The sequence below is a fragment of the Chroicocephalus ridibundus genome, chromosome Z (genome assembly GCF_963924245.1).
Source record: "Chroicocephalus ridibundus chromosome Z, bChrRid1.1, whole genome shotgun sequence".
NCBI classification, from domain to species: Eukaryota; Metazoa; Chordata; class Aves; order Charadriiformes; family Laridae; genus Chroicocephalus; species Chroicocephalus ridibundus.
Genome location: NC_086316.1, coordinates 32,020,272 through 32,039,581, shown reverse-complemented (window position 1 = coordinate 32,039,581; position 19,310 = coordinate 32,020,272). Strand labels below are relative to the sequence as shown.

The 19,310-nt window shown below is 45.8% G+C and overlaps 1 protein-coding gene across 4 annotated transcripts in view; it reads right to left on the bottom strand.

Annotated features, from left to right (window-relative positions):
* Positions 1–19,310, bottom strand: part of PSD3 (pleckstrin and Sec7 domain containing 3) — a 114,338-nt gene that overhangs the window by 50,346 nt on the left and 44,682 nt on the right. For all 4 annotated transcript variants that reach the window (XM_063320254.1, XM_063320255.1, XM_063320257.1 and 1 more), the window contains 3 exons: positions 17,443–17,555; positions 14,529–14,587; positions 10,712–10,801 (listed from right to left, as the gene is read on the bottom strand). In XM_063320254.1, the coding sequence (XP_063176324.1) occupies positions 10,712–10,801; positions 14,529–14,587; positions 17,443–17,555 (262 nt within the window). The remainder of the gene's footprint in view (positions 1–10,711; positions 10,802–14,528; positions 14,588–17,442; positions 17,556–19,310) is intronic.

The following is a 19,310-nucleotide window of genomic DNA, read 5'->3' as shown; positions in this document are numbered from 1 at the left end:
ACTGCCATCAAACAGCTCCAGATGAGCTAAGCAGCAGGTCCCGACAGGTGCTACGTAAATAGCCACAAATCACTCCCTATCCTACCAGCCCCCCGCCTAGCAGATTATTCTTGCTCTTGGATTTATAAGGCCAACTCCCCAAGCACCCTCAACACATCCAAAATAATTGTATTCCCTAAATATCACACGCAGACCTAGGCCAATGTGAATTACGCAGAGCAATTTCATTATTAAATACAAGCTAGACTGAATCACAGCAACATTTCTCTTCTGTTGCCCACAGCATAGCACCGTCGCTGCTGCCTAAGTGCAGCAGTTCTCCACCGAGCATCCTCCGAGCTGAGGTTAGCAGATCCTCAGGCAGGACAGGAACCTTAATTCACGAGGGAACAGGTCTGGTTCAGCTGTAACCAAGCAGTAATCCAAAACACTAAGTGTGACAGGCTGCATCTTGTTCAATCTATTTTTTTTGTTCTCCATTGGAGTATGGAAAACACTCCTCTCACAGCTTACACTCTCCAAAAGAGAGAGCCTCCTGAGATTATGCTTTTGAAACCTTAAATGTCTTCAGCTCAGGGATTCAGCTCAGATTTCACCAGTGACCCTGATTTTCATCTGAAAACGATAATACAATCTTGTACTCCTGACTGAGCCAGTAGCCCTGTGTACACAGTGACTGTCTTCTTCAGCGGAAAGACCACTCTTCAACATTAGAGAAGTCCCACCATTTTAGAAATTAGCATGTACACAGGATTGATTTCTGTCTGTAATTGAGCAACAGGGATTTCTGAGGGAGAAGTGGGTTGTTAACATAAGAAGAGGGCTAGAAGGGATTTTTTTAAAGAGGGGCTGATATAGCTGTGCAACACCAGAAAAAACAAAGCTGTCCACACTCTGGGGACCCTCCAGGTGTGTCAAGAAGCCATGATCTTCCCCTTGATCAGAGGCCAGCAAAGAGGTGGTGGAAAAGGGACAGAATGCAGATATTCAGTCAGTATTTAGTCTGAACAGCCAGTGACACCATTGGGATGACTGAAAGAATGGTGACCCTCTTTACAGACCTTCCCTACCAGCACCTCTAAGGAGCAAACCATAAACCAGCAGGAGAATTTTAAACTTTGGGCCAAAACAGATGCAGGAGGGGAAAACCAAAGTCTCTACTACTCTTTCCATCTTACCCTTTTTTAAAGCAACCCAAAAGCTTTTCACCTGTCAAAGGCACTATGGCAGACTACATCACCCACAGAGGAAACAGGCAGCCTTTTCAACTTAACAGTGCAATAAGCTCCTCCCATCTTTTCCTTCCACTGGTCAAGTTTCCCTGGGAGGCCAAATCCTTGCCTGGTCCCCCTAACGTCATTCAGCAAATCAACAACACAAGAAGAAAAGCTATGGAATTCAAAGTGAAATCAATACTGGCTTTTAGGGACCAAACCCAAGGACCACGTTATTGTGTCTGAAGAACTCCAGTGTCCTCACACAAAGCCGCAAGAATCCATTAGCATCATTTAAGCCTGATTCCAGTGACAAAAATATCAACAACAAAAGCCAACAAAATGCATAAACACACACACATCAGTTACCTGAAATACACTCCAGAGCCAGTTTGCTATTTGTGTAGCACAGAAAAGTGGCACTATTTAATGTGCTATTAAATACTGCTTGTTAAATAAACAACATTAAATCTTTCATAAGACTGCTTTCCTTCTTCTTTCATCCTTGTTTTTTTCTTCTCCCCAAAATGGACAAGGAGGGGAAAATTACTTCTGCTGGATAAGCTACTCACACACAATGTCTACAAAACTAGAGTTCAACAACTGATCAACAGTAACATTATTGAACTGACATTCCTGTGATATTAAGATAACGATTTCTGAGGTCTGCTGATCAGGGGGAGTTGACAATCAAGATTAAATCTACATGTCTCCAACTGCCATCCCTGTAAACAGCAGAAATACTAGAGTAGCCACTTCATTTCTATGTGCATAAGCAACCAGGTCAACAGGAACCCTAAGAGGGTAACAGCAGGTATGGTAGGAGAATAACAGATATTGACAGGAAATTTCAAAATTATCCACTTAGCTTTCCCTATGACAGACTCCTAGTTTCGACCAACCACAGTACATTATTACCAGACATTTACAAAGATGATGGGGTTTTTCTCAATCTGAATTTACCAGCAAAAAACAATTGTTGATGTCTTCAAGAAAGAATCTTTCCTTTTCTTAAGGCTTATATTGTAGTACGTACACCTGTGCTATAAGCTCTGATGGAATCCCTGGGGATGACTCTGATTTCTCTTACAATATCGAAAGTAATCCTTACAATGGAAAGTGGTCAAATTACTACAGCCTAGAAAGCTATCCCATGTCAACTAGGCTATTGTAGCTGTATAAGCATCTGCTTTTAGACCACCTCAACCATGAAGCAAAGCACATCAACTTCTAGCACCAGGAAAACACAAGCTTTGCTCCTATGACCCCAGGAGGGCAACTGAAGTCTGTATGTTTTACTTTACAAGAGAAGGTGGCTAAAAGCACATCCAAAACCAGCTGGCTTGTGGTCACAGATGCAAGTCTTTACTACTGACTTTTTACATCAGTAAGCCCCTAAAAGCGAGCAGAGTGACAAAACCATATTGGCTGGTGCAAGACCCAACCAATCCTGGTATCACTGTACCTCCCTGGGATCCATGCTGCATCTTGAGCTGAAAGAAACCACTCCTAAGACAAGTGCCCTGCTAAGAATGGCAGGAGACTACCTCCTTGATAATAACAGGGATGCAAAGAAACCATGCCCCCTTTATCTTGCTTAGCATTGCAAGTGAATAGATGCCATTACCCATCTTCATTTTCCTTGCAGCATATCTGAAAACACCTCTCTGCCACAGACTAGCTGTTGTCTTTCCTGCCAAAGCACTATAGTCTCTAGGGAAAAAAGTTTTCCTCTTTAATTCCTCCTTTTAGAAACTAACATCTACTGCCAACAGGGCTGACAGAAATTGAGCCACGTAGTAATCACCAACTAACACAGACCACCAAGTTCCTTAACTTAAAGCCGCCAAATGTAGCTACAGAAAACAGCAGCACCTTGAACAAATTCATAAAAGCACCAAAACCCTTTTTCTGCACAGCTGTGACAGAAACCCACAGGGAGGTGAACCAAGCATTGGTGCAAAGCCCACTAACTCTCCCAGATCAGCTGCAAACCACCCCTGTTCCTCCATACAGTCAACAGCACTGAAATAATCCCCACACGACCCAGCAGTCCCCCAGAGATGCACAGAAAAAAACAACCACCATTTAGTGCTTCCCTCTGATTCAGACAGCAAACACAACAACAACAAAAAGGAAAAGGGTGAAGGGAAAAAAAAGGGAATCCAGGCCACTCTGAGAACCACACAGGTTTCATGTGGGTGTCACCTGTATTTGCAAGCACTGAACCATGGAAGGAGCAGCTCCAGAGGGGAAAATAGGCATAAACTTTGACAATCCTTTACTCCATAAACACATGTACATATGAAGCAATGGCGAGCTGTCTTGCCCCAAAAGCAGAAGAAATCCTTTCTAACCATCATGACTCCTTCCAGAACCCATATGTCAGCAGGGCAGAAAATAGATGGCTTAAATTTGCCCCATGTTTGTACCAGCATCTTACAAATACTTCACCATCCAAGGGAGCATGACCTCAGAAGGAAACTAAATGTTCCATGTAACATCAAAGGAAAGGAGGGAAAAAAAAATAATGTCTAAATTCAAGCACTCTTGCTTAAAAGAAAACAGTGTAACTGGGTCAGAGAGACAATAGTCCAATGTCATTTAAAAAGTGTGATGACAAACAGAAGGAAGGAGTATCAAAGATTTACACAGCAATAATTCTAAAACTGGTGGAAGTAATGTTTTCTCCTCTCCTCTTTTTTTTTTTTTTTTTTTTTAAATATGGTATAAATTATGTTCCTACTCCTCCTTCCCTCGTGTTGCAGCACAGAACTTAAATTTCAAGCAGATCAGTGGGCGGAAGATCAAAGAATGTTTTTCAGAATTTGTTTTCTACCTACATGGAGGTGGGAGTAATATGTCATAGGGACCAAAATGTATGTGTGACATTGTATTAGAGATTTCCCAGCTTGAAAAGAGCCCCAAATTCCTCCTTTAAAGTGGCAGAGCGCATCATTCCTGGAGACTACCAGTCTGTATCCTCCACACTGACAGTACAAGAAATGGGAAGCTCTGAACAGTGACATTCATCCTCAGGAGCTGCTAAGCATTTCAGTTAAACCAGGGGACTACTGACAGCCTTGGCTGTCTGACAGGCTGGATAAGCGAAACACGAAATGACTCACTTGCCTGATCAACCTGGACAAGACACTACGGAGACCTTGCCTCCACAGATGAAAATTAAACCCCTAAACATTCATTAGGAGCCTGGTATTGAGCCACGTAATTGCAGCTAGTAGTAATGGAAATTCTTAGCTGACTCTGCTTGGGTTTCACTCCTTGCTGACACAAAAGCCCAGTGGGCTAGGTGAGATCTTTTGAATAACAATCAGAAAGCAAAGAGATGAAAGGTTGGAGGAGCAAAATTAATTCAGAGAAATGCAGATGACGAAAGCAGAAACAGGTCCATGCTGTAATGGCTGCCTCCTAGCAAGATAAGCAATGCCCAGTACCACCCCTAGACCACGCCGAGGAATCCTTATTCCTGCATCATGATTACAAAGTTCTAAGCCTTTTCTAAAGTTCTGATTTCCCTGCTCAGGGACAGAGACTTGGTGGAGAGCATTAGGCCTTTGCTACTATCTTGTTGCTTTCCTTGACACAATACCTGGACTTATTTAACTTGAGAAAACTGCATAGATTTCAGATTTTTTTCTCTTTATAAGCATTGAAGAAAGTTCCTGTAACACAAAAAGAAAATACATTTGCATTTCAACAGGGCAAGGGGGTGTCAGGATCTCCGTTATTCATGGGACGCAAAGCAATGCACGCACCATCATAATCTGGTTTTATTCACAGTTCTGCACAGGCGTGCTTTAACTGGTTATTACTCTTCGACAGGACAACCCCCAAAAATTGCAAGCCAAAGGAAACAAAGGTTATCGCAGCAGGAAGGTTCTCGCTGGGGATGCAGAGGAGCAAAGACGAGCTGGGTGTTCCCTTCAGTCACTATGGCTCTGTGGCTCTTCAGAGAGTGAAAAGAAAGTATGCTTCTGCAAACAACTGTTTAAGACAAGGATTAATGGTTTTATCCTGCGTTCCCTGACTTTTATACTGCCAGATTAAAACTCTGTTGTTTCCTAGCAGCTGAAAGGGGCCTTCAGTAACAGATCTTTCATTTCAAACAGATAAGAAATGGCTGCCCCAGAAACATTATCCCAAGAGAAATATTTTTAACAGGAAAAACTTCACTTTGGGGGAGAAACAAGGAGACAAGCTCTCTTTCTGCTGAGCAGAGCTGTGGCTTCTTTAGTGGAGCAGAGATATTTGGTCCCCTCTGCCCCCCTCCTCTACCCGTAGCCGCAGGGTGCTGCAGCAGTCTGCTGTCCTCCTGGGGCCCTTCCGGCACCCTGCCACAGGCTCCCGTCTCCCCAAATTCGTCAGGCTCCTGGCTCCATCCAGCAATAGCAGGAAGGTGGGAATTCCTTGCCAAAGAGCCTCAGCCATGAAATGGAGGAAGTGTGGAGACTGCAGATGAGAGCAATGAGGGTGTACGCAGCAGTCTGATTAATGTGATTTCCTCTGCGTAAATGGAGGTGGGGGGGGGAAGTTAGCCACCTGATGCTCACTCCCTTCTCTCTGCTAAATACCTGAAATGATTGGAATGGATGAAGCAAGATGCCAGTAATTCTCTTTAAATTGAGCGTTTGCTTTGCAGGGTTTTTAAAGGAAAAAAAAACTGGGGGGTGGGGAGAGGGAGAGCGAGAAGGCAGAAAGACAGTGGCAAAAAAAAAAAAATCCTTAATTAAAGTGCAGGGAACTGACAGCAAAATGAGATAAACCCTACCTTGCAGCCTCTATAGGAAATTACATATCCCAGCAATCCTGATCAAGAATTCAGATCATTTAGGAAATTAAGGGGGACTGGTTCTTCAGAAGAGTTCAGCACCAGCAACTCCCACTTAATTTGGTCACTTCATTACAGTGCTTCTCCAGGAGATAAGGCCTAGGCAAAAAACAGCCTTTGAGAAAAAACAGATCTTTTACGTAGGACGGACTTATCTCCATCAGCAGCCCCTGCCAGGATGGCTCTAGCTGGGTCCCCGTAGAGCACCCCAAGTCCCTCAGCATGATGGAGAAGCTCCCTGACATGATGCATCAGCAAAGAGCTACCACCTCCTACCAGAAGACATGCAGCCAGGTATGACCTCCTCACATCTACTGTTCATGTCATGGGGCAACACAGTCAGCCCATGTCAGTGGTCAGGTGATGCCCTTGAATCCATGAATGAGGTACCTTGGACACTGCAGATGCAGAGGACATTTACTTATGCAGGACAATATGGGCAGGTGGTACTTAGCACACGGCCTAATGACAGAGTACCCTTCCCGAGACGCTGCCTAACAAAAGCAGGGAGCCATTTCCTCAGAGATTACTCCTTGCAGGCTCTCTGTGAGCCAGGGCAGACATTTTCTTTCCTTGCATAAGAAAGGCCTTGTCACAGCCACCTTGCTCAAGCGAAGTCTCACACACCTTTCCACAAGGTGACCAGAGGAAGACACAGTGGCCACCACTGTACCAGCACTTCATCCATGGGGACCGCACTGCCTACAGGAAATGAAGCAAGTGTTCGTGGCCAAAATTAGGCTCTTTCCAAGCTGCTTCTCCTCCCCCTCTTCTCATTCCAGACAATCTCATGAGGACCATCTTTGAAGAAGCCTATGGTCACATAATGCAAACCCAGAGTATCATCGGTGAAGATGGAATCATTGCACCAGATTAAAGCTGGTGTGAGCAAAGGAGGAAGGAACCAGCCTGCAGATGAACTGCTCTTATGCTGTAGTCATGAGGTTCCTGACCTTGCCGCAGACTGATTTTGTTTCCCTTCCAAGTAGGGAGACTCTAGCCATGGCCTCCCTTTCTATAGGACTGATGCTGTGGTCATGATTCTCTTAGGCTAACAACCACAGATTGGACTTAGTTGTTTTTAACTGTTTCTCATGTGTTCATCTCTCTCTCATTCATAGTGGTGCTGCATCTCTCCTCCAGCTTCCCTCACCATACGCAGCAGCATCTGCGGCAGCTGATCTGGGATGTCGGGTACATCCACTCTGAGGAGATGAACACTGGGTGCCTTTGTCTCTCTCAGTCCCAGTAAACCTATCACTCGTCCCCACCTGTAAATGCTGGTAAATGTGTGATTCACTATCAGCCTTAGCAGCGAGCACTGAGACCATCCACAGCAGAGTACTGCTGCACTAACAAAAACATGGGCTGTCACAACTCTTGGTATTTAGCACTCCTTGCAGGGCTTCACTCACCAGGACAAAGGGATCTTTGCTACAGGAAAGTGTAAGATCAAAGCTGAAATTCAGGATCACCTTGCCTGATCACAGCTTGATACAATATAAAATTATTTGTGTGCTTGGAGTGTGACAGCTCAGAGTCAAAGGACAGGAGTTTCAAAAAGCTTTCTTGCCTTTAAGAAATTTCACTTTCAGTAACCTTAATCTACCTGGAGTTAATAGACCTGACTCACCTTCTACACCAGCCAGACCCACAGAAAGAGATGCTCCTGATTTATACCACAGAAGAGAATCAGAGCTTGGGATGCTGGTTCTCATTTACATTGCTCTCAATTTGCCCCAGAAGACATACAGAAACCCTGCAGTAAGTATAAACTAGCACTCTCAGGTCAACAGGCACTGAGAGTACATAACTGGAAATCAGGCTACTGTCTCCACGTCTAGTCTTTACTAGTAGCCGATGGCATATTAATGGGATATGTGACAGTTGAACCGGAGCTAACATGGAATAAAAGGGAAGGTGCATATGTCTGCCTGCCTGGCAAAGTACTGAATATATGAATACTGCAAGCAGATCCCATGGGGAGAACCACGCTTTTAATCACAGTTTGGTATATTTGCCTTTATGGTCCCATCTTTAAAAGCAACCTCAGATCTGACAAAAGGAAAGAGGAAGAAGAAAAAGAGATGAATCTCTGTGTACAAAAGTGAAGCTCTTTTCAGTGTTAATTGACACACAGAAAGACACAAGGTGAGCAAGATCATATTAGCATTTCTCATTTCCATCTCTAGCCAGAGTAAAATCTGTTATCAAAGCACTATCAGTGACACACCGAGAATCACATCCTGAAGGCCTTATGGTGTTTACCAAAGCATCCTTATTATTGGGAAAAAACTTAATAAAACAAAGAGATGGCTCCCTCATGAGAGTGGAAAGGAGCAATCAGATCTCGCATCAGAAGTTTTCTGAGGCTGATCACACAGAAGACAAAGGTGTCCCTCCTCACATGTTGATGTCTGACCCTTGAAGGGCTATTTTCCTATCCAGACAAAACAAACGCTCAGGGCCACAATCTGCTTTAAGTAGCACTGAAAATAATGGGATTGACTGAAGGCAACGTTCAATTTCTGCCTGTCTGGTGAGTGCCCTGGATAGCCCAAGCAGTATTTGCAGCCCTGACTTGGTGAATTGTATCCAGGGTAAATGCTGCAGAGAGTTTCCCGAGCCCTGGGTGAACGCTGCCTGCAAAGGTGTAAGCACTTGCTAAGATCTCTCCCCTCTTCTTTCCCCTCCAGCACCACTCAGCTTTGTTCCAGGACTTGACAGAGTTGCAGAGCTTCATACAGGGGTGCAGCAGAGCCGTGAGGGGAATGTAGAAAGACTAGCAAGGCAGAAAAGTCCACTAGCTTGCCCACGAGTCTGCAGTGTTCACCAGTGGGTGCTAAAGACCTCAATCCCACAGGGGCACACTGCCACCCTGTGGAAACGGTCCTTCCTCTCCCAGGCTGCTGGGGAAGGATGCGGGGAGATGGCTCGCAGCCTCACCAACGCTCATTAGTTACACTGCTAATGTACCGGCAAGCCATATGCACTTTGGCACTGTGCTGTAGGAGGACTCTGTGAATTTAATTTATTGAGACTAATGCAAATTTAATTTCTGCTAAGTCTTTGTAATCACATATCTAGTGGCAAGGTGGCTGCTGCGGACACAGTGATGTAGCTACTGAAATGCAGTTACAGCCACTCACTCCACGCCCCTCCACTGATAAATTAAAACAAGGGGCAGATCATCAGCAAATCCTCAGACAAGCCAGATAAGAGGCTGAGGCTGGGTGCCGCTTCTGTCCCCAAGACATCAGGGCAGCAAGCAAGAAAAGGGCAGAAAGCCTCAACAAGGCAGGACACCGACAATGGGTTTCCTCCATCCTGCTACATCCAAAAAATCCCAAGCCCCAGTCCTTGCTTTGGGTGGGCTGGCAAAGAGCCAGGCAAGCCTTAGCATTAGCAGGTCAGCGCTAAAACACCAAGATACAGCCCCAACTGCGTAATTCTGTCAGCAGAAAAATAAACAGCAGGTGAGCACCAGTGGAAGTCTCTCATCAGTACACTCAGAAGGTTATTTAAACACAGTCTGGAGACCTATTTATTCAATAAGGTCTGTAATTAGCCTGCAAATTAATCTAAACACTTCTCTCTATGGCAGAGTAAGAAATGAGACTCCTTGGGAAAAAAAAAAATAAATTAAATGTTGCTGCTGACAGATGAATACTCTGTATCCAGATTTAAAAAAAAAAAAAAAGACATTAAATCAGAAAACAAGGGGGTTGCATTTATATTCCTATCTCTTTAGTAAGAATTGAGGCAGGAGGGCCCAACAAAAAGCTCTCTGAAGAGGCTGGAGAAACTGAAGAAACCACCAATACTAGAAAACTTGTAACTATGCAGGTACATCTGCATTTCACAATGGGCCTGACACAAAACCCACAGAAAAGACAGCAATTCTTTTGATTTACTTCAGCAGGTTTTGGGTCAGCTCTCAGATGCAGCAGCCTCTCATTTTTACTTCCATTACCAAAAAAATAATTATGAACTCTAGCGTATGCGCTCCTCTCTTCATTCAAACAGACTGCTGTTTCATGCCAGCAATCAGACAGAAGAGAAACGAAACATTCTCATTGTTATTGACAATGAAACAAGATTCGTCCTGCACAGCCTCTTTCCTTGTTCTTCAGATTTAACTCCTGGCACAAACTTAATGAACAAAACCTGAAGAAAAGCAGCCTGTGCCAGACAACACATTCTAATCTGAAATTACATCTCCTGCTCTAATGTGAAAACCCTAAAGCACCTTTGATGAAAAAACACACACGCCTTCCAGATACGCAGAGCTCAGGATTAGCCCTTACGTACTCAATAATCAGAATCAACTGGCTGCTTCTGTCCACTTTAATCAGGAGACAACACTCTGTGACCGCACAACTGCATGAGCTTACAAGACACACAGCTCTGGAGCTGGCCCCACCAGAGTTCAGTCTCTCCTCTCCACGCTGCAGAGAGTTTTGATCACAATCAAGCGAAGGCAAGAGGGAAACAACAGAATAAACACTGTATATATGTTCTGGGAGGAGAAGCATGCCCATCACTTGTCCTATTTGACAATTAGATTCAGAAAATGCAAGCAGGATGTTCTGCTTTGAACCATCTCTCACTGAAATCGAAACCTATGCTCTGCCAATTCATTCCTTACCTTCAACAGCCCTTTCGGGAAGTCTTTGCCATCATTCATCCCCTGGAGGTTGGCAATGAACTCTTGGCAGGTCATCTTTTTCCCAATGTTCTGGAAGGGATGGCAGAAAAACACAGCATCATATGCATGCTGCTTTCCAAAATGACATAAATAAGCAACATGAGATAAATTGCATCTCCCTGCCCTCATTTAAGCCCAAGGCAGGCAGCACTAAGGCGGCATTTCCAAGATTACTAAGACAAGCACTCTTTTGTGAATATAGTTAGAAAAGGGAAGGTGCATTTGGACCCCAAGTACCACATACCCACCCAAAAACAGCTAAACAGCGGAGGATAGTGAAGACAGTGATGATGAAGCTCCCTAGTATCTGTGTGGTGCCTTATGCTCCTGTGTCTCCAGAGACTCTACCAGCTTCTGATGGAAAAGCTCTACTTGATCCTCCTGTGGGACATAGGAAACAGCCAACTGAGGCCCTTTCCAGACATTTCTCTTATGATTTCAAATGCTTTCTTCCAATAGCAACTGCCCTGAGTTGGAGTAAGATGCCCAGGAGCAGCCTTTACCTTTTCTGATTCACAGGCTGAGGCTGCCTTGACATTTCCAGAGGATTGCTCCCTTTTCTTTCTTTCTGTCTGTTTCTCAGACTGAAAGTTGCCCAACTGAGCCACAAACCAAAAAGGATCGGCTATGTTAATGTAGGACCTGAACTGCTCCATTTGGAGGCTTGAGGCTGCCCTAAAGTCTTGATCCCAGTCTTCATCACCCCTCAGAGAAGGTGCCTGTACTTGGTCCCCTGGGTGCTAGAATTCCCATGCTCGGCATGCAGGGAGCTTTGTGAGCAGGCAGCAATGACAACACTGAGTTGGTTGTAAAAGGCGCCCAGAGAGATTCGAGGAAAGGGAGGTAGCCTGGGATGAGCTGTGAAGCATGGTAAAGGCAGAGGGAAAACAGGGCCCTGTGATGACTGTGGCGTCTTTTGCGGATGCCACTGCTGCTAGTCAGGTTAAGTGGGTGAAGACAACTACTCCATGGTCAGGATATGCCACGGCTGCAGAAATACAGTGGAAGAGCTTTGTGTGCAGACAGTGACTTGGGGTAGGAGCAAGAGCCCAAATTACCACAGCAGTGGAGCCCAAAGAAGGGCACCAGTCAGTAATACAGGTCATTCAATGTTACAGTTACATGACAGCTTGAACTGCACATCCTCTGCTTCCCTTCCATAAGGTATGGTCAGGGAGAGACGGAAAACCAGCAAACCTTGACAGTCAGCCACATCTAGTCACAAAGGAACACCCTGCAGCCCGTGGCCAGCACAGACTAGCAGAAAGAAGGCAGGCAGGAACACTGCCTTCCACAAGAGAGGAGATACTTCTGGAGGGGCACATGATGCACTGCTTCCCACATCATGAAGGCTCCTGACAACACAGTCTGGCTGTAACCCTAGCTTTCTGGTTGCTAAGCTTGCAGAATACAGCTCATAATTGCAGTCTTTGGGTATAGGCTAGAGCTGTTCTACTACACTTGCAAATGCTTTCCTTCCTCCCTGTGGCAGATTTCAGCCTGCTTCTGTTTGTTTCCTCCATGCGGCAGTTTGCAGCTTCCCCATGATGACCAAAACCAACAGCAGCGTGGCTCATCTCACCCACTGAGATAATTGGCATTGCAGATGAATGGCTGTTTGCTCCAGAACCAAAGCTAACATCTCCATGCAGTGCCACATAGGTTCCAGAAGATATGCCTGGCAGTCTAGAGATACCTTAAAAGTATCTAGCATCACAGTCTGGGTGATGACCTCCCTGCAGAGAAGTGAGCATGCATCTCCAAGACACAGCTAGCAAAAATGATTTAGTTACAAAGATAATGAAATGCGGCAAGACAGGGATAAATAAAGGGGTAAGAGTTTGTCTACAAGAGTTAAGGGAAAGTATGAACTGAAGGCAGAGCAGCTGCACTACAGCCCTACAAGTAGTTGAGCTTATTGTGAAATAAGTCTGCACTTATGATCAGTATGTCATCAACAAATGGAGCTCAGTGTAGACAAGCCCTGTGACTCATTTGCTTCCTGCTCTAGCAGAATCATGCGAAGGATGGGTCAGAGCATTATCTTTGTTAGGAAACAGGCAATTAGTGTATATCTACAAGGGGCTGCATTCCAAGTCAAAAATGCCCAACTTACCACCTATGTGGAAAAATGCAAAACAATAAGAGGAAGATCAAAATTACAAGAAAGTGGGAGGGGGGGTGGGGAGGTGGGGGGGGGGCAGGGAGAGAGAGGAGACACATGCAGGAGTCTGGGAAATATTACAGCTGTGTACATGTAACAACACAATAACGAGTGCCAGTAGGATAGGCCTCCAAAAGTTATACACTGCAACAGCCAGAGTTATCCTAGCTTCAGCTGCAAATCATCATCAGCAATGATGGGTCAGATGCAAACCATTTACTCAAGTACCTAATGAAGACAGCAGAGCCCACTAAAGCATCGCAGGGAGCAATAGGAAATGCTGTCAGGATGACGCACAACCGTTTAGTCTCCCTCCCTAGACTGCAAGGCCAGGCAGGCTGGAGAGCAGGTGCCCTAGGATGCTCATTGCTCTGGGGAGCGGGGTACCTGCGCAGGCGGTCTCAGGTGTGCTCAAGAGAAGCGGTGTATGCTAAAAGGCACACTGGGGCACATTCCCCTCCTGTGCGACTGGCACACTCCTCAGTCGGGGAAGGCTAAGCCTTCAGAGAAAAAATTCTTCATAACTCCCTTTCCCCTCCCACTTCTACAATTTTCAGACAAAGGCATTCAATTAACAGGAGGTGGGCGTCAAAACCCCTGGGGAAGCACACACAAGCTTCAGCTTCATTACCTGCACCCACCTCAGAGCTGCACCCACAGGGGCAAAGCAGTCCTTAGAGACAGACCCAGGGCATTTCTACCTCCAGCTACCCAACCTACTACACTTGCTGAAGAGCCCTTGGCAGTGCAGTGGCGGGTCTCAGACAGAGGGAAGCCCCAAATCCACCTGGCTGAAGCCACCACTCCTGCATGATATCTTGCCATGCTCCCTGTGTTTTTCCCTCTCCATCCTGACTGCAGGATGGAGGAAGTCTCCTATCAGCATGGGAATACCATACATAGCAGACGTATTGCACCATGAGTGCTGAAATACATATCCTAGGGCTGCTGGCACCCCGTACCAGTGTGACTAAGAGGACTCAAACTGGAATACTATTTCCCCTGGGCAAGCAGTGGAGAGACATGTGCAGTGGGGCAACACAGTGCTCCCACTCAGGATGCCCATGTTCCCCCCCTTCTGCTCCCTTGGCTCCAGGCACATTCACCATTACCCTGGCTGAGCAGAACTTTGGTTCCACCAGATCCTTCCCCCTGCCACTGGACGTCTGCAAACTTCACCTTCCTCTTGTGACCTTCCCACCACCTCTTCACCTCCCTCCTTTCTTCTGCCTTTCCAAATGTTTTTATGTACTGGAATGTATATATTGGAAAAGGGAAGCCAACCCCAACCACAGCTTCCCAGGCCAGCTGCTGTAACCAGGGAAGGATAGGAAGCACACCAGAAAGACAGGGGCCTGAAGCCAAGGAGTGCCCTCATACATTATGGAAAAACCAGGCACAATGCCAGGTTTACACATGACTGATCTGGGCATGCTGGAAAGCCCTGTCCAGGATGACAGCCTGAGAGCGCAGCCTTCTCACTGCTGTCTGCAGGGGTGCAGGCCACCAACCAGGGGACTCTGCTGCCAGAAGACCACTCCCTCCAAGCACAGTGTCAATGGGAGCCGTCTACATAAAGCTGTGCATACTCACGTGGCCATGCAGGTCTGTGTTCAGTAGCATCATGGCACACGTGAGACAGTGAACTCCATCTGCAGAAAAAGACATAACCAGAGTCACATGCAAACCCCCAACTGGACCTTTAAGAACAGCTGAAACTGAGCCTTATAGCCTAATTGAGTCTGTTCCCTTAATGAGAATCTGTTTTATCAAGAAATACACATAATTACATAAATGAACAGTGAGGTCATCCTGCAGCTGCCAAGACAGAACAGCCTTTCTCTCATCTTTTAATGACTGTCAAAACTATCTTGCAGCACCCATAGATGAGGCAAACTAGACAGGAAACCACGCTGTCACCCTTTGCTTGCTAATACCAATACCACAGCCTGAATCAGCTCCCTCTTCTTCATTTATTTCAGGGGAGAAAAGGAAGAGTAGAATAGACCCATTCTTGTGTGCAGCGTGTATACAGCATGGTATCCTATTTTCCTCCCCTTCTGGCCCCTTCCTCATTCAGGGCTCAATTAGGCTGAGTTTTGGAGATCTTAAGTCAGCTATTTACGCTGCCTTGGCTCCATATTGGGTAGAGAGTGCTCCAGCAATTTCTAAAGTGGTCCTGTAGCAAAGGCCCTCAACTATGAGCCAGAAGAGACAGATTGTATCCATAGGTACATCCCTGAAGTCACCGTGGCAGACTTAGGAAAGTCAGCGTAGACTATCATTTGCAAAAGTAGACACCAAATTCACATTCCTCATTTCCCAAGAACTCCTTTCAAAACCCTAAATGTATTGGCTGTGCACAAATCCAGATGAAGGTGATGGTGTCCATGGTGCCATTTATCACCTCTGAAAATCCAAATGCCTCTAGCCAGTTTCCAAACATTAGGAATACATTAGGAAAAATATTTTCTCTATTCTCTTGTTCATAAACACCTTCCCTTCTCTCACAGGGGTGTCAAAGACACAGACTCATTTATTAGGGAGATGTACGTAAGAACCGTTGTAGCCGAGTCCAGATAATGACTGTGCACAGCTCCCTCTATGCTGTGAAAGAAAAGGAATGGTGGATGAGGATAGATATATCCCACACTCAATGTGACTATCACATGCTTAAATCTGCACAAGATGAAGCCATTACAAAAAGATGTTCCCCAAAGTAAGGACTATGTTTTCTTAAGATGTTTGCACAGGCCCTAGTACCCAAGCAACGTGACCAAACTGTAGCAGAGCATGAAATGAGAGAACTAGTATCACTAGCCATAGTAAGTCTGAAGCAGCTTGAATCTGGGGCTGTGGTGCTTCAGTTCAGGTCTATCTATTTCTCTAGAGAAGCGTGCCCTATCATTTCCAAACCACAAACGCATCCAGAAGATGGAAAAGGGAAAGGGGAAAAGGGAAAGGCAATGCAATCCTGGATTTCCACTGGATTCTGCAGTGTAGCACTTGACTACTGCCAGTAGAAATACAACGTCAAAATTATGTAGAATCCTGGGCAAAGTCTGCAAGGCTCACTTTACTTAGGCTCAGAAGCAGCAATGTCCCTCCTGCACCCTAGAGTAAAGCTGCCACATCAACACGCAAGTCATTATTGCAATCTGCACATGCACCTATTCTACCTGACTGTCTGTGGTGTCTTGAAACAAGAAAAGCATTAGGAAGAGGACAGAAAGGACATTGTAGAGAGGTTGGTGCTGGTCTCTTCTCACAGGTAATTAGTGATAGAACAAGACAGAATGTCTTTAAGCTGCAACAGGGTAGGTTTAGACTGGACATTAGAAAAAAATTCTTCACAGAAAGAGTGGTCAGACACTGGAACAGGCTGCCTAGGGAGGTGGTGGAGTCACCATCCCTGAATGTGTTTAAGGGTCGTTTAGATGCAGTGTTAGGGGATATGGTGTAGGGGAGAACTTTGTAGAGTGGGGTTGATGGTTGGACTCGATGATCCCAAGGGTCTTTTCCAACCTAAATGACTCTATGATTCTGTGAAATAGTATGGGAGCAGATCCTGCCTTACAGCTACCTATTCCCATCCCTGGCATGCCAACCAGTGAAGCTGAACAGACACAAAGTAGACAAACATCACTTCACCGCAACAGGGGCAGGTCACAAAGCAAGGAGTAAGGAAGTGTGGCAGTACCTCCAAGTGCAGCAGCTCCTTCTCGCTTACATTTGAGACTAAAGGCATAGTTTAGCCTGTGTTTATTTTCTTTCTTGCCCTCCTCCCTTTCTCGCATGTGATCAGCCTGCGCCGCAATCACAGGGCCACGTGACTCTGCCAGTGTGGCTCACTGAATGCAGCAGCTATGCCAGCGGACAGTTTGTCCTCTTCTCCAATGCCAGCTTTCTCAGGTTTGATCAGTGTGCTTGTTTGTTTCCCCCATCCATTTCCAAAATGACTGAAAACATTGGCAAGGAGGCAGCACTCCAACTGATGTTAGCTAGTCGAGATAATCTAGATACAGCACCCAAAATTCACCCCCACAACTGGCAAGAACTTGCATGCCTGCTGCCAGTGCATGCAGAGAAACAGGCACTGAATGGAACATGGAAAGTGAACAGCTTCTTTTCCACCTGACATGGGACCTATTCTCTTCCATGTGTGTGCAGCCAGAGTACAGGTACACACACACACACACACAGACACACACAGAGGAAGTCAGCGAGACCAGAAACCACAACTGAGGACATTCAAATTTGGAGATGCTACAACTGAGCATTTACACTGAGAAAGTCCAAACACCTTTCCTGACTGGGGATATATACGTTTTTTTACTGCCTTACCACGATTATGTGTGGAGAACGTGGACAGTTTCAGTGCTCACCACAAGCGTGGCACAGCAATTACATACCTTCGGTTCCCAGGTACACACCATACATGCTATTGAAGGCAAGAAGGAAGGAAGAGGGAGACAAGCAAAAACCTTTGTATCAGAAACAAAGTTACCTTGAGAAGAAATGGTGTTTGGGTTGCACTGGTAGTATCTGCTGGAGAAGTGGATTAAAACTCTCTCTCGTTCCTGAGTTTCTCCAATAAGTGAAAAGGCTTTAAAGAAAGTCCTAAAAGAAGTGCAGAAAAAGGTGAAATTAAAGTCATCAATCTTTACTTGCCTCACACAGCACACAAAGCAAAATACACTTTAGAGCAAGAAGTACATAAGTGCACAGCAGACATTTCGTTCTAAGAAGCCCTTCTAGGAAAACAGGCTATTATCCCATGTGCAGTTAATCCCAACATTATAGTAAATGAAGCAGGAGTTAAATTACCACTGGTCCCAGCCATGGAATATACAAACTAATAAGCAATTACACCATTTGAAAGAGCTGTTCTTACTTTTAACTTTTTTATTTTCTTTGGGGAAGTATCTGGAGCAGGGGTTGTTTATGCATGACAGACACTCAGGGTGTTCTCTGTACTTTTCTTACTGTGTGTCACCCCTGCACATTTTAACTTATTAGTATTCCCATCCAAAGCAGAGGAGCTGCTCCAGGCAGTGAAGTCACGCAGGTGCACTGCAGATTCAGAATCCACACCAAATGTGCAGACCTCCTTCTGGAGAGTCACCTATCAGAGAGGCCAGGACACACCACACACCTTGCAGATGGCAGTGCATCTACCTGACCTGCAGAAAACATCTGGGGAAAAGGGCAGAGGAGCCGCAAAGTCTCCCACTGAGCTTCAACAGCTGGAGGAGCAACCCAGACCTCCTGGGTTCCTGCTCATGACAGTCCAGGGCGCAGGGCTGGTGCACACCAGGGCATGCTCGTTAGACACAACCTGCAAGCCTCTGTAAAGAGGTGGGACACACACACACTTTGACTCTTCATCCAACACGTAACCACCCTGCCTCTTAACCATGACGCCATTCTTCCTGCTTGAAAAACTCGCCTCACAGCCAAAGAACTTCTGCACTTCCAAAAACCCCCACATCCTGGAGCCAAGAGATGACCTCAGCAGTATCAGCCTACACTCATTTGTAAGGATGCTTCTAAGAAAAGCCTGAAAACACGAATCTCCTGGGTCCAAAGCAAGACGGCATACAAAATGAGTGCCTAATAGACAATTTTTAAATACCCCATGAGACTGAAACTAACACTAGATCTGTGAGGTGTGGAATATGTTGCTGGAACATTCACATCTATCTAGCCTGGACAAATAAACATTAATTTTTTCTCTTTGATCTAAGGTCAGAAATGGGCTGTACTTGCAACGATCTCACACCCATACAGAGTGTGATCTGCCTGGTAATAACTTAATTTCACATGTAACGTATTGCAAATAACCCTATTCACAAGTAGATACAACTGAGTGTTTGCAGGGTTTCTCTTCCCTTCCTACCTCATGCCCCCATGGCACATTTTGACAACTATCCATCTTTCCTCCTCCTCCAGCTCAGGCTCTTTTCTGCGACACCCCCTGTCCCCATGCTAGGCACTACCGACCTACACCCCTTCTTCCCCTTTACCCCGCTGGAAACCAGCTCAGAGAGGCAACTGATGAAACAACATTTACTAAATAAACAAGGCAGGTTCCTTGCTCTCAGAGCACGATGCTGCGGCCAAGGGCCACAGAGGCAAGTTTCTGCCCACCAGGAGGGCCAGGATGGACTCTGAGAGGGGCTGGAGCAGTGGTCCCACCTTCTCCTCTCCTGTGGTCCTGTGGAGGATGTGAGAGATGCACTCCAGAGATGCACAGGCTATGTGGGTCCAGGGTGTGGAAGCAGAGCAGGACGATGAAGAAATAATGCTCCCCATGTCCCAAACTTGCCACCAACAGTGACATGCACTGCACAATGGCCTCACACAGCCTGGGGG